At 41.8% G+C, this 14,767-nt stretch overlaps 1 protein-coding gene across 1 annotated transcript; it reads right to left on the minus strand.

Annotated features, from left to right (window-relative positions):
- Nucleotides 1-10,758: 10,758 nt before the first annotated feature.
- On the minus strand, nt 10,759-12,043 carry LOC122443341 (60S ribosomal protein L3-like). The gene has a single exon (XM_043471392.1). It carries the CDS (start codon nt 12,018-12,020, stop codon nt 10,809-10,811), a length of 1,212 nt encoding a protein of 403 aa, XP_043327327.1. The 5' UTR covers nt 12,021-12,043; the 3' UTR covers nt 10,759-10,808.
- Between the last annotated feature and the right edge of the window lie 2,724 nt (nt 12,044-14,767).

A 14,767-nucleotide genomic window follows, 5' to 3' on the forward strand; every position in this document is an offset into this window, starting at 1 on the left:
CCTCAGGGTTCCTCAGAGAGGAAGAAATTACCTCATTACTTCAGCATGGGTGGCATGATATTATTATGTGTCTGTATCAGATTGGGTTAAGCTGCAGCCCAGCTTCAGCTGGTGTTGCAGTCATGAATGCAGCTGGCCTTGAGGGTCAGCTAGCATCTAATCAGAAAGTCAAAGTTCTTCTACTCAGTACTCTGTAGTGGCCTGTATAGTAAAAGAATCTAAAAAGGAGTGGATATATGTATATATATAGCTAATTCAATTTGCTGTACTCCTGAAACTCACATAACACTGTAAATCAACTATACTCCAATAACATTTTTAAAAAAGGGAGCCCATGTTCTGAAGGCAGCAACTCCATGCACTTCTATTATCCATCACCAATCAACACCGGAAACTTGGGTAATGAAATAAATTTCAAAAATGAGCTTATCTATAAAACTAATGACTAGTTAAATGGTTTGAATATTAGAAATTTGGCTTTTACTGTTAATGAAGGGTATTTAGTTTTGTGACTGGCCACATTTTTTAAGATTTCCAAATGATTTCTACAGGCCAAAGGGCAATATGTCTTAATTATATTTTATAAAGGAGATTAAAAGCATACCTATTATGTAAAATGCATTTATAAAAGTGGGACATGCAAGCAAGATGAAACGTGACCTGGAAATATTAAAAATTATAAAATGAAAAAGTATTTTCTCAATTATATCCCTGCATCATCCCCTGTTTTTTATGAAAGTAAATCTGGCCAAGACATTTTTAATCCACCTCCTATCCACTCATGAACAGAGGGTATAAGCATCCAGGGAGGCATGTAGTCTATACCTTGTGTATGGACTCAAGGCTTGATTCCAAATTGGTTGTTTTCAGCCACTGAGGATTGCTAATCCTTGGTCATCTCTAATTTTTTAGTGACTACCTTTTTGGTTGTTGTTTTGTTAAAAAGAACCTAAGAAAGATTGTATGACCAATTTTGCCTATATCTATTTGCAACCCATTCCCAAGTGACAAAAAACTGGCAGTGGGCATTTAAAGGAGAGAAATTGGAGGAAAGCACTTTAACTACAGATGAGAATCTAGATTTAAAACCTATGACTTTGAACTATGCCTATATACTTTGACTAAAACCTATAACTTTTGAACCTATGATTTGAACCATGACTATTGATTGGCCTTCGAGCATACACATTTCCTGCAATTAGCAGTAAGGTCTCCAATACAAGGCAGATCTATTCCAGAGCAGGAAGGCTACAGCGTGAGAACAGCACAGATCTAAGTAAGAGGCTCTAACCTTCAGGAGGGATAGACAGAAGTGTGAACACGTGACGATTCATCCTTTCCCATCATGCTCACTAAAATGTTGGGGTGAAAGTGTGCCAGTTTCGAAAGTGGATATATAGCAATTTTTGTGATTCCAATCTGATGTTATCAAAGTTCAGTAAGTGTCCTTATTTTAGAAATAAGAAAATAATCCACTTAAAAGATAAATCATAATTCTTAGAAATCTCCTTGAATATCTGTAGAGAGATTCAAAGTGCCCTGCAGATATAGTACACCCACATCTTTATTTCCATAAAACAAAATTTCACAGCAGTAACTCAAGCTTTCATTTTTGCATCTGTGCAGAAATAGATCCAAATGAGACCGTAGGAATATTGTCCTAGCCCCCCTCCCTTGCTTTTTTTTTCAGAAGAAGAAATTTAGGCCCAGTAGGCATGTATGCTTTGGGGTCAAAGTTGGGTTCTGACATGGGTGCCCAAATGCTCAGCAGTGGGCACTGGACATCTCTCCCCACTGCTTCCGGGTGAAGGAGCCTCTAGGCAACAGAACAGCATTAAGAGAAGATTTGCTCCACACTTAGAGCGGCTCCATGCAACACCAGGAAAGTAGAAATAAGAGCAGACTTATTATTAAGTATTATGAGTAACTGGATTCTGGTTTAATCTCTCCTAATAGCTGCTGCTTGGCCTTGGATAATTCCTGCAGCATCCCTGGATCTTAGTTTCAGCTGTAAAATTTTGGTGTCAAATGCAGTAATCTTCAAGGTCCTTACTGCTCTTACATTTGATGTCTGTCTTTGGCAGACATCACAGGGGAAGGTGTTGCCAACTGATTAAATAACAGAGCTCAGCCAAAGGATGTCATGGGGCCATGGAATATCTGATTTTTGCACTTCAAGCTAAACATTTAAGTTTCTAAAGAAATTAAACAACAATAATGGTGGCTATGCCACATACTCCCCCAGCACACATGAGCACACAATAAAAATAGTATCCAAAAATGATGCAAATAAGTTAACCTGAAACTGAAAAAAAATATTTCGCTCTTCCCTTCCCTATGTAACAAATGATCCAACAAAACCTATATGAAGGTCATTTATTCTAAATTACCTATCAGTTCTCCCCAGCCTCTTCAAATGTCAACTCCTACTATAGTTAATACTTGGCATCTTACAATCATTCAAGAATAACATTTCAGTCTCGTGGTTTGAGCCCATCTTAGAAGTTTAAGTGGTGCTTTGGCCTATGTAAACGGAGAAAATCTAAAGTCATTTATTTCATCTGTAATTTTAGGTTCTGTGTCCTGTTTTGATTGCTATATATATGCCTTCTGCTCTTTTGTCTCCAAGACAAGAATTTAGGTTATTAAAAATTTGAAAAAATATGACCAAGCCCTTCTCACATATTGTGCTGTGCTGGGTTGTACTATGTGCCCTCCATCTGCCCTTCTGGCCAACGCTCATCATTTTTCACTTGCTCTCTTTGGTCCTAGAGGTTGGCTTGTTCAGCCAGCATCAGTAAGGGCTCCCTACTTTCAATTGGGTCTAGTACCCAAGACAGATAAGAGGGAGAGAGGAAAGTGAGCAAGGGTATTAATTCTCATGGCTACTCCCTGAGAAGTTACCTCCCTCTGGCTATGTCCCTTAACCAGGGAAGAACAACCAAACCCTGCATCTCCCTGGTTCTGGTAACCTTTGTCCTGTTGCTTAGATGTATAGAGAAGAGACAGATCCACCAGATTGGGCAATCAAAAGATCTTAGTTAAATTTTGCCAGAGTACTTATGAGGTGCAATCTATGGAAGCCTGGAAGAGGAACGAAGACGGGGAAGAGTAATCTTTGCTGGAATAGAAATGAAAAGGAGGAAGAGATCCTAGAGGAGAAGTCTTGAGGAAAGGCTTTTGTGTAAAGGCTAGGGATTTGAGAATATTTATAGCGTGTGGTTGTTCAAGCATAATTGGACTGGTGGGCCAGAGAGAATTGCCCACTGGCAACAGAATCCAATACTATGGCACTGGCTTTTGAGAAAAGAAGGAAGTCTCTCAGATCTGTCTCTTGCATTCAGGGTCAGGATGACAATTTAAAGGGTTAGGGAAATGTCAAACTGAGAAGCTGATTGGCTAGTCTTGAATCAGTCCATTTAAGGTACCACACTGCTGGAAGCTAGATTTTCCTTAATGAAGGGCCTCTTGATTTATAAAGGTCTGTGGTCTTAATAATTCTTTTCTTTGAGTTCCATAGATGGAGATTCTTGGTTCTGAGGTTATCTTATGCATGCACAGTGTTGTCTCTGTAAAATAACTCAAAGTTTGATTAATCAACAACCTATTTAAGGAGGCAAAACCAGTTTAAGCTTGTCAATGTTTTATGTGCTGTTTCAATAGATGGGCAGAGACTAGATCAAAGGCATGAGTTGGGGGGAAACATTTGACTTGAAAAGCTTGGGTTTTTAAGAATGGAATCTGTGGGGACCATGTTCACAAACACACCTTTAATGGTCTGTGTGTACGGGAGTTGATAAAATCATTTCCCAAGAATATCTATGCTTTCTGTGAAATAGGACACAGAAGTCCAGAAATTAGAGGAAGAGATTGCTGGAAAGAGTAAAGTTTAGGGCCTGAGGAGGATCAGAGGTGGAGACACTCCTTAGACAAGCAAAGAGCAGTCGGAGATGTCTCAGTGAGGCTACATGAGGTAACTCTCCCTGTCTGCAGATGAAAGCACTGCTCTTAACAGCACAGGTGTGGAGAAGTTTTCCTGGGATTGTCCAGCTTCGTGGGCTGTACCTGGTGTTTGCAGGGGAAGCATATGAAGTTGAGGGTGCTGACAAGAGAATGACTGGATTCTAGACTTAGTGATGAAGGAAAATGCGGTCAGTACAGTGTCGACAGTGATGAAATAAAATTCATATTTTAAGGCCAGACAAGAAATATCAGAGGTTTGTTTTTTTTCCTTTTTTTCCTGCTCATTGGACCTCTTCCCTTTCTTCTGGCATGCGCCGGGCATCTGCACTATGCATTAACCAGACCTCACCAATAGCAGACAGGCCTGCTCTTCTGGCTCCAGCAATGCAATGACTTAGAAGATAACATTCCTTTCTCAATCCTGTCTGAGGTCACGATGACAAACTACTAGCCCTGTATGTGCAAATGTCTTTGGTGAACTGTAAGTAAAATGCTGATAAATAATTTCCTTTAAAGATAGAAAATAGTATGGAACTGACTGTGTCAGACCACCTGGGGAGATGCTGGGCTGAACCCAGTGAAAGTTCTTAGCTTAAATACTTTGGCATCATGGGACAAACTGGTCATGAAATGCCTCCCACACCCTGGATGAAGTTAAGACCGAAAGGGAAGGGATTGTGAAATAAAGAATGTTGCCCACCTTCCAGTTCTCTCCAGGGCTTGACGTCATTGACCTACAATAAATACTCTCTGAAAGGAATTCAGGGCGAAGATCAGGATGACGCAGACACTTTGTGCTCTGGGAAAACTGGCAGGACAGGCCCTCAGATGGTTAGCTATTTTCAGGAGAAAATTTTACGAGCCCAGTTTCTTGCATCTTCCCCTAAGTAGAAAAGCCCTAAAACCATTAACTAAGATATATGTTTCTTGAAAATAGAAGTACCATTGTGCCAAGATGTGTGCGTGATTGCACACACCCCTTTGCCAAAATCATGTCTGTGCTGCCCCCCTCACCTCACTTCTTTAGAACAGTCCTTGCAGTTTTCCGAGAGACTGTCTCCCAGGTTATAATCGTCAGGTTGGTACAAATAAAATTTTCCATTCTTTCTTAGAATGACCATTGATTAACTTTTTGTCAAGAATAACTTCAGAGAAGTCGGGGGAAAAAGTCTTGTAGGGGCTTCATGAGTGTTACATGTGATAACATACAAAACATTGGTGGACACTGTGAGGGCTGGGTCTGTAATTTTACCCTACTTAAAAGCTACCCAGTTAGCCTGCTGTAGGCTGCTGGCAGAAGTGACAAGATTTTTAAGTCAAAAGCAGAGACCTTAATTACTCACTTTATTACCTTTTTTACTTTATTATTATTTTTTATTTTACTTTATTATTATTTACTTTATTATTTTTTACCTTATTATCACCTTTATTACTCAGCCAGAACTTCCTGTTCATTTGGATTGGTTCTCTGTGTTCTCCAAGTCCTATGGGGGCAACACAAGGCCTGTGAGAGACACTTGCACACACAATGGGTTAAGTTGCAGGACTTACCACTAAGTTAAGTTTGGGGATTTACCACTTTCTTATAAACAGAAGCATACTCTTGGTCCAGGGGGAGTAACTACCTCAGAACTCAAGGTTATGTGCTACAAACACAACTCTGAGGAATGGCTTTGGCTAATGAGTGGTCAGAGCTTTGCATTCTCTGCACACTCCGCAAACATGCAAGGATGCTCAGAATACATGGCAGATTGCTTCTCCCATTAAGTATAGTATCTGGCTGGTGGCTCAGATGGTAAAGAATCTGCCTGCAATGCAGGAGACCTGGGTTCAAACCCTGGGTTGGGAAGATTCCCTGGAAAGGGAATGACTACCCACTCCAGTATTCTTACCCTGAGACTAGGACGGGAGACTGGTGGGCTACAGTCCATGAGGTTGCAAAAAGCTGGACACAGCTGAGCAACTAGCACTTTCACTAGATGATAGCAGGTTTTTAACAATATTAGCCATGATGGATGGCCATGTTGTTATTCATGATTAAGTTGAATCCTATTTAAAATTGTGGGGAAATAAATGGAAGAGCCAAAGATCCACAGTCTTGGGTATATGTATTTCACTCACAGGGACTTGACATTAAACTCCAGCAGAATGAAAACTCTGGTGTGTTTGACTTATTTGTAGGTGAAATGCAAAGAAAATAAGAACGACGAGTTTGTGAATAAATCTGTTATAGAAAATTCTTAATACCATGTGAGTATGAAATGTGAAAGAACATCATGATGAAATGGCTAATGTAAATCATAATGTAATCACATTTCTGAAAACACAATGGATAAATGTGAGGTGCAGAGAAAGAACTCTGCACAAAATATGGCTAAGCTAATCTTCGTATACCATTTACTTAAAAATTCAAAAGGAGACAACTAGATATATAAAACATGAAAATGATTTTCCAGAATTGTTCCAAAGTCAAGGGAATGAACTCAATGACCTCCCTAGACAGCTGAGATTTTGTGTAATGATCTATGACCTAATTTGAATGTTATATAAAAAAACACACACTTCTAAACCCAACCATCGGCTCATTTTCCTTGGATTCCTTCTCCAGCTAAACCAGAATAGGGATCCTCTCCACTCTGTTCTTATGAATTAGTCTAGCCTGCACTTGTTCCCTTACTCTCTGATGTCAAATTCTTAATGAGATTGACAAGGCGTTCCCAGTCAGAGAGAAGGAGTGTCCTTATAACTGAATGTTCAATGAAACCATTATCCTTTATGTGCTTTGATATTAATCTTAATTGAGGGGCTATTTTCTCAGACTCTCTGGATGAGGACATGGGTTCTGGAGGATCCTGGGAACTGCTTTTGTTAACACCATAAGATTGTCCCTCCCCAAGCCTCTCTCATCCCAAGCAAATATTCACTCTCTACGTCCTTGTACAATCCATAGTCCCTAATCTAAAGTTACTCAGGCTTTTATTTCTAACTACAACTGTAAAATCTTTTTACAAAACAAAACTAAGCACAAAGATGACACAGAATCAAGCCTCACTCCCCTCCAAACAAGTCAAATTGTGGCATAACTGTCCTCTAAAGTGCATCATTCTGGTTCACAGGTCTTTGTCCAAGTGTCTCTATTTCAAATTAGCCAGTTGGAGTCACCTTCTGAATTTGGTTTGTGAAGGATTTGGGATAGATGACTTAAACTTCAAATGGATTTGCTAGCTCAGCCGGAGCACTGATTGTTGGGGTGGTTGAATAACGTAAGCCTTAGGGCTACACGTGCAGTTTTACCAGGTTCATCTTTAGGCAGATTCCAGGTTCCCAGGAGTTCAAAGATCAAATGCAGCATCTCCCCTTATACATTATGAGGCTGAAGGGTAAAGAAGAGCAAGTCATCCCAACTATATCAACATAAAAGCTTCCGCCTGGTGCAATGGTGTGACTTTCTAATCTTTCACCTACATACTATAAAAGAAGTTTATTTTTAGGAAGTTTCTGCCTACTACTAACTTTATGTAAATGTAATTTTTTTACGTGGGGCTTTTTAAAATTTGTAAACCTCCCCAGTCATTTCCTCCAAGGACTCAGATTGCAAGAACACTTTTAACATTAAGTTAAAATAAACCCATTAGCTTATTTAGGAAAATTACTGAAAATGAAACAACAGGAGGAGGCTCCTCCCAGCCCTCCTGTCTTTTTGAATGTGTGTACTTCATATAGTGAAGATAAAGTCTCCTCAGTCTCTGGTGGCTCAGGTGGTAAAGCATCTGCCTGCAATATGGGAGGCCCAGATTCCATCCCTAGGTTGGAAAGACCCCCTGGAGAAGGAAATGGCAACCCACTCCAGTACTCTTGCCTGGAAAATCCCATGGACAGAAGAGTCTGGTAGGCTACAGTCCACAAGGTCACAGAGAGTCTTGTCTTAGAGCTTAACAGATCAGGATGAACTAATTCTAGATTGCAGCCCTAAATCAATGATACACAGATCTCTAAAATAAAACTTGATGAGAAAGGAAATTCTAAGAGTGAAGACTATCTTCCAGTCAATTAATCTCATCTCTCTCTTTCATATTCTAGAATTGTGCAAGATATGGATATTTCAAGTCATGGTGAGCTCTGGCAAGGAGCCAATGAATCTCTGCTCCAGCATGGAGCCAGGGGAATGTACTAGGGAAGATAAGAAATCTGATGATTAGCAGAGATACCTGGTCACTTTAGTCCTACCCCGCCTCCACTATTCCAGGTGTGAACTTGCTTTTTTAAAAATCCTTTGAGACATGATACTCCAGAGTTGATTGGTTCAAGCAAATGTGATATATACAAAAATTCAAAAGCATCAGTTCTTCAGTGCTCAGCCCTCTTTATGGCCCAACTCTCACATGTACATGATTACTGGAAAAACTATAGCTTTCACTATACAGACCTTTGTTGTCAAAATGATATCTCCACTTTGTAATACGCTAGCTATCCAGACTTTTCATAGCTTTCTAAGGAGCAAGTGTCTTAATTTCATGGCTGCAGTCCCCATTCACAGTGATTTTGGAGCCCAAGAAAATAAAATCTGTCACTAAACAGACCTGCTAAATGATCAATGACTGGTGTGTAACTCACTAAACCAAAATATTATCTTTTAAGATGTCCCACATGGAAGACATTACTCTAGGGTCTTTCATTTTTCAGAGGATGCATATAGGAGCATTGCCCTTGCACAAAAATCAGTTAAATCATTTTGCTCAATGGGAATATTTAAAATATTCTACATGAATCCTAGTGACTGTCTCCTTCTATTTTAAATGGCTGCTGCTGTGGGATTATGTTCTCTCTTCTTGACATGCCAAATATAACTCTGTAAGTGATGGAGAATGCTGTCCTGCGCAGACAACCTCATGGCTCTTTTGGCAATTTAAATGTAGGCATTTTAAAGCTTGAAAGCTGCATTATTTTCATCCTAACTCAGGGTGTAGCTTAGTGGCCAGAATTGAGAAGCGTGTGCCATTGATCAGGTGGATTTTTGCCTATCACTTCAAAAGTGGAATAGATTTATGAATTTAGTATCCTTAGAGTAAAAAATATATATATATATATACAATATATATATACAATAAAATATTAGCCATAAAATAATATAATATTGTCATTTGTAGCAACATTGATGGACTTAGAGAATATCATGCTAAGTGAAGTAAGGCAGACAGAGAGACAAATATTACATAATATCACTTGTATGTGGAATAAAAAAAATTATACAAATAAATTAATCTACAAAACAGAAGCAGACCCACAGATTGTTGAAAACAAACAGGTTGAAACAAACTTATGGGTACCACAGGGGGAAGGTGGGGAGGCTAGAGAAGGGGGGAGGATAAATTCAGCGAATGGTATTAACAGATTACTATACATAAAATGCATAGGTTGATAGCGCAGTTGATAAAGAATCCACCTGCAATGCAGGAGACCCCAGTTCGCTTCCTGGGTTGGGAAGATCCGCTGGAGAAGGGACAGGCTACCTACTCCAGTATTTTTGGCATTCCCTTGTGGCTCAGCTGGTAAAGAATCCATCTGCAATGCAGGAGACCCTGGTTCGCTTCCTGGGTTGGCAAGATCCCCTGGAGAAGAGAAAGGCTACCCACTCCAGTATTCTGGCCTGGAGAATTCCATGGACTGTATAGTCCATGGGGCCACAAAGAGTCAGACACGACTAAGCAACTTTCATTTCACAAGGATTTATTGTATAACAGCGATCTATATTCAATATCTTACAGTAACCTATAATGGAAAAGAATCTGAAATATACATAATTGAATCACTTGCTGTATACCTGAAACTGACACAACATCATAAATCAACTATGAAAGTGAGTGTTAGTCGCCCCGTCATGTGACCCCAAGGACTGTAGCCTGCCAGGTTCCTCTGTCCATGGAATTCTCCAGGGAACAATATTGGAGTGGATTGCCATACCCTTCTCCAGGGGATCTTCTCAACCCAGGGATCGAACCTGGGTCTCCTGCATTGCAGGCAGATTCTTTACCATCTGAGCCCCAAATTAACTATACTTCAATTTAAAAAAAAAGAGCTGCTAACACACACAGGATTGTACTTTTGTTGGTGACCACATTTGGTAAAACAGCTGGCATACCAGTGTCGCAGGAACAAACACGTTTTCCTTTTGCTGTCAGTTCAGTCGCTCAGTCATGTCTGACTCTATGACCCCATAGACTGCAGCACACCAGACCTCCCTGTCCATCACCAACTCCCAGAGGTTACTCAAACTCATGTCCATTGAGTCAGTGATGCCATCCAACCATCTCATCCTCTGTCATCCCCTTCTCCTCCTGCCTTCAATCTTTCCCAGCATCAGGGTCTTTTCCAATGAGTCAGTTCTTCACATCAGGAGGCCAAAGGATTAAAGTTTCAGCTTCAGCATCAGTACTTACAAGGAATATTAAGGACTGATTTCCTTTAGGATGGACTGGTTGGATCTCCTCACTGTCCAAGGGACTCTCAAGAGGTGGCCAAAGTATTGGAGTTTCAGCTTCAGCATCAGTACTTACAAGGAATATTAACTACTGATTTCCTTTAGGATGGACTGGTTGGACCTCCTTACTGTCCAAGGGACTCTCAAGACTCTTCTACAACACCACAGTTCAAAAGCATCAATTCTTCAGCACTCAGCTTTCTTCACAGTCCAACTCTCACATCCATACATGACCACTGGAAAAACCATAGCTTTGACTAGACAGACCTTTGTTGGCAAAGTAGTGTTTCTGCTTTTTATTTATTTATTTTTTTTTCCACTGGAAAATAATTTTATTGAGATTCTACCAGCTGTACAATCTGTTCTATTAGGCCCCTTCTTCCTTGGCAATTCGGTCCTTCTTAAGTGGTCCCATAAAGGCTTTCTTCTCCTCCACAGTCTGGAAGCGACCATGACCAAATTTGGAGGTGGTGTCAATAAATTTGAGGTCAATCTTCTCCAGGGCCCGGCGTTTGTTCTGCACCAGCAAGGACTTGCACAGAGTGAGCACTTGCTTCTTGGTTCCCACCACACAGCCTTTGAGCATGACGAAGTCATTGGTCACCTCACCATAGTGGACAAAGCCGCCCAGAGGGTTGATGCTCTTGTCAGACAGATCGTAATCAGTAGAGCCATTGTTCTTGATCAGTTTGCCGTCCTTGATGAGGTAGCCCTGACCGATCTTGTAGATCTTCTTGTTGATCTCAGTGCGGTGATGGTAGCCTTTCTGCCCAGCCTGAGCCACAGAGAAGGCCACCCGGGCGGGATGCCATGCCCCAATACAGGCAACCTTGCGCAGCCCTCGGTGGGTCTTACGGGGTAGCTTCTTGGTATGCCAACGGCTGGTGACCCCTTTGTAGCCTTTGCCCTTGGTCACCCCAATGACATCAATCATCTCATCCTGGCCAAATACTTGGTTGACAGGGACCTGCTGCTCAAGCCTCTCGCGGGCCCAGTCCAGTTTTTCAGCCACAGTGCCTCCGTTCACCTGGATCTCCATGAGGTGGGCCTTCTTCTGGCGCAGAGGAAGCAGGCGCATCTGGGTGTGGGCAATGACACGGATGACCTGACAGCACTTCTTCATGCTGCTGAAGTCCCTCTCCAGTTGCTTCTTGCCATCTACGTCCTGCCACTTCTTGCAGTATTTGGTGAAGGCCTTCTTCTTAGATTTATGCCAGTTCTTGTAGAAATGCCTTTTGCACTCGTCGCTGATATGCTCAGCAAAGATGGTCTTAAAGGTCCGGAGGCCTCGGGGTGTTTCCACGTAGCCCACGATGCCCACAATCACCATGGGCAGAGTCTCCACAATGGTCACAGCCTCCACAACTTCCTTCTTGTTCACCTTGGACCCTGGCCTATCAACCTCCCTCACAATGTGGGTCATGCCAGCCTTGTAGCCGAGGAAGGCGGTGAGGTGCACGGGCTTGGAAGAGTCATCCTTGGGGAAGCTCTTCACCTTCCCGCGGTGCTGGCTGCTGCGCTTCCGAGGCAGGAAGCCCAGGGACCCATGCCTGGGAGCGGAGAACTTTCTGTGAGACATCCTGCCGTCGGAAGCTGCCGGTAGAGCGTGTTTCTGCTTTTTAATATGCTATCTAGGTTGGTCATAACTTTTCATCCAAGGAGTAAAAGTCTTTTAATTTCATGGCTGCAGTCACCATCTGCAGTGATTTTGGAGCCAAAAAAATAAAGTCTCACTGTTTCCATTGTTTCCCCATATATTTGCCATGAAGTGATGGGACCAGATGTCATGATCTTAGTTTTCTGAATGTTGAGTTTTAAACCAACTTTTTCACTCTCCTCTTTCACTTTCATCAAGAGGCTCTTTAGTTCTTCTTCACTTTCTGCCATAAGGTTGGTGTCATCTGCATATCTGAGGTTATTGATATTTCTCCTGGCAATCTTGATTCCAGTTTGTGCTTTATCCAGTCCAGCATTTCTCATGATGTACTCTGCATATAAGTTAAATAAGCAGGGTGACAATATACAGCCTTGAAGTACTCCTTTCCCGATTTGGAACCAGTCTGTTGTTCCATGACCAGTTCTAACGGTTGTTTCCGACCTGCATAGTTTTTGCTATAGTAGAAAGCTAAACCACCTGCTGGTTTAGAGATGGCAGTCCTTTGTAGGAAGTGTGGATAGAAGAAAAGATCAGATCCTCATTAGGTGGTCCTTGCTCTTTTTCATCTTTTCCCTTTCCCACAGGGAATCTAAGTTCCAGCTCAATCATTAGCATTGTCTTCTTCCTGACTGGGAGCATCCTCACATCTCAAGTGACTCCAGTGTCCAGGCATTAGATGCTTCTGTGTTAAATGAGAAAAATTAATCTGAACAGCTTATCTGAAAGAAGGTCCATTGTGAAATCCAGCCAAAAACCCAAAATAAGTAGGAGTGATATCTGTTAGTGAACGAATTAGGTTATCTGAGGTGAAGCAAATCCAGAAGAGCGGGATCTGGAAGGTTGTGAATGTGCATTATGGTTCCTAAAAAGCTACATTACTGTGGGTAGAACCAAAGCTGGGTGGTGTTACATAAGAATTGTCATGTAACACAGGTGTAACACAGGGATGGGGGTGAGGTGGGTGATTCTGGGGAGTGACTTGGGGGCTCAGAATCCATTTTTTGCCTAGATTCAAATGTGGGAGTTAGACTTTCAGCCTAAAGTAGAGAATAAAAACAACCCTGTCATGGCCATGAAAAGAACGCAAAATGCCAAATGTGGAAAAAACCCAGCAGCAACTTGCTTAGGTAACAAGGTGGGCAGAGCACTGAGACAGATGGGGATGGAGAGAGGAAATACACACCATCAGATAAGCTGTTACTTTGGCAATTAGGGGCAAATATTTTGCTAACTATATTGGAAGGAAGCAAAGTCTTCTTATAATAGCAAAATAGATACACAAAAGTAAAGTAAAATGTATATAATTCTGATATTCATGCATTGTGCTGAGCAGAGTACTAAGTGCTTTGTCACATTTTAATTAAAAACAAAAACAGAAAAGTCATGAGGAAAGCATAGATAAGAAAACTGAGGTTTACCAAGGTCTTGTATCTCCAAAATCACCCTGTTAGGAAGTGGCAGAACTAAGACATAAACCCTGGTCTCTTTCATTCCAAACACATCCTCTAACCACACAATTAAACTGAATCCTCTGAAGTGTGTTAGCTTTGATCATTGTTTCCACCTGAAACTATCATAACATCGTTAGTCAACTATGAAAGTGAAAGTGTTCGTCTCTCAGTCCTGTCTGACTCTTTGTGACCTCTATGGACCATAGCCCACCAGGCTCCTCTGTCCATGGGATTCTCCAGGAAAGAATACTGGAGTGTGTTGCCATGCTCTCCTCCAGGGGATCTTCCCTACCCAGGGATCCAACCCGGTCTCCTGCATTGCAGGCAGATTCTTTCCCATCTGAGCCACCAGGAAGGCCCAAATCAACCATACTTCAACATAAAATAAAAAGTTAAAGGATAAATAAAATGTGTCCGTTTTGGAAACAAGAGCCTCGGGAACAGGATACGACTAGGATCAGCTACAACATTTACGGGACTCTGTGCAAAGTGAAAATGTGAGGTCCCTTTCCAAAAATTACCAAAAATAGCGAGAGAGGCAGCAGAAAGTATGAAAGCACAAAGTGTGGGCCTTCCTCGCTGGGGCCCTGTATGACTATGCAGGCCACGTGCCCGTGAAGCTGTGCTTGGACTTGCCTTTAGAGTATGCAACTGAGACCCAAGGTGGGCTGTTTAAAGAACACGAACTAGGCAAGAGAAGAGGAATCCAGTGCATCCACAAGAGAGAACATTAGCCTCCCTTTTCCCAGCCTCCTTCATCAGCTGAAAGTGGAAGCGTATATAAGAAGTACATTTCATTGTATTTGTAGTTTGTGACATATGGATTATACAGTAAAATAAATGTAGAATTCAATTTCTCTCCTTGTTTCATAAAGTTCTCAAGTTATACAACTGTTCCAGTGCTGTTCTCTGGACTAAGTCCTTCCTGACCATGGCTGTCAAGATTCTGGTGACCCAGGTGTGTGAAACTAGGGACACTGTCCTGTCCCACCCCCACGCCTCGCTTGTCCTCTCCCACAGGTGTGGCTTTTGTCAGCCGTGTGGTGTGATTTCAGGCCCAGAAGATGCCACATACACTCCCTACGATATATGGGTACGCCCCTGCAGCCCTCACACACCCTCAGCTTGTGCAGAAGGGACTGAAGCACAGAAGTGAGGCGGTCTCGCACCTGATGCACTTTCATGAACGCCGTGCTCCCTGGGCAGAACCATGAAGCT

The sequence above is a fragment of the Cervus canadensis genome, chromosome 6 (genome assembly GCF_019320065.1).
Source record: "Cervus canadensis isolate Bull #8, Minnesota chromosome 6, ASM1932006v1, whole genome shotgun sequence".
Classification (NCBI taxonomy): domain Eukaryota; kingdom Metazoa; phylum Chordata; class Mammalia; order Artiodactyla; family Cervidae; genus Cervus; species Cervus canadensis.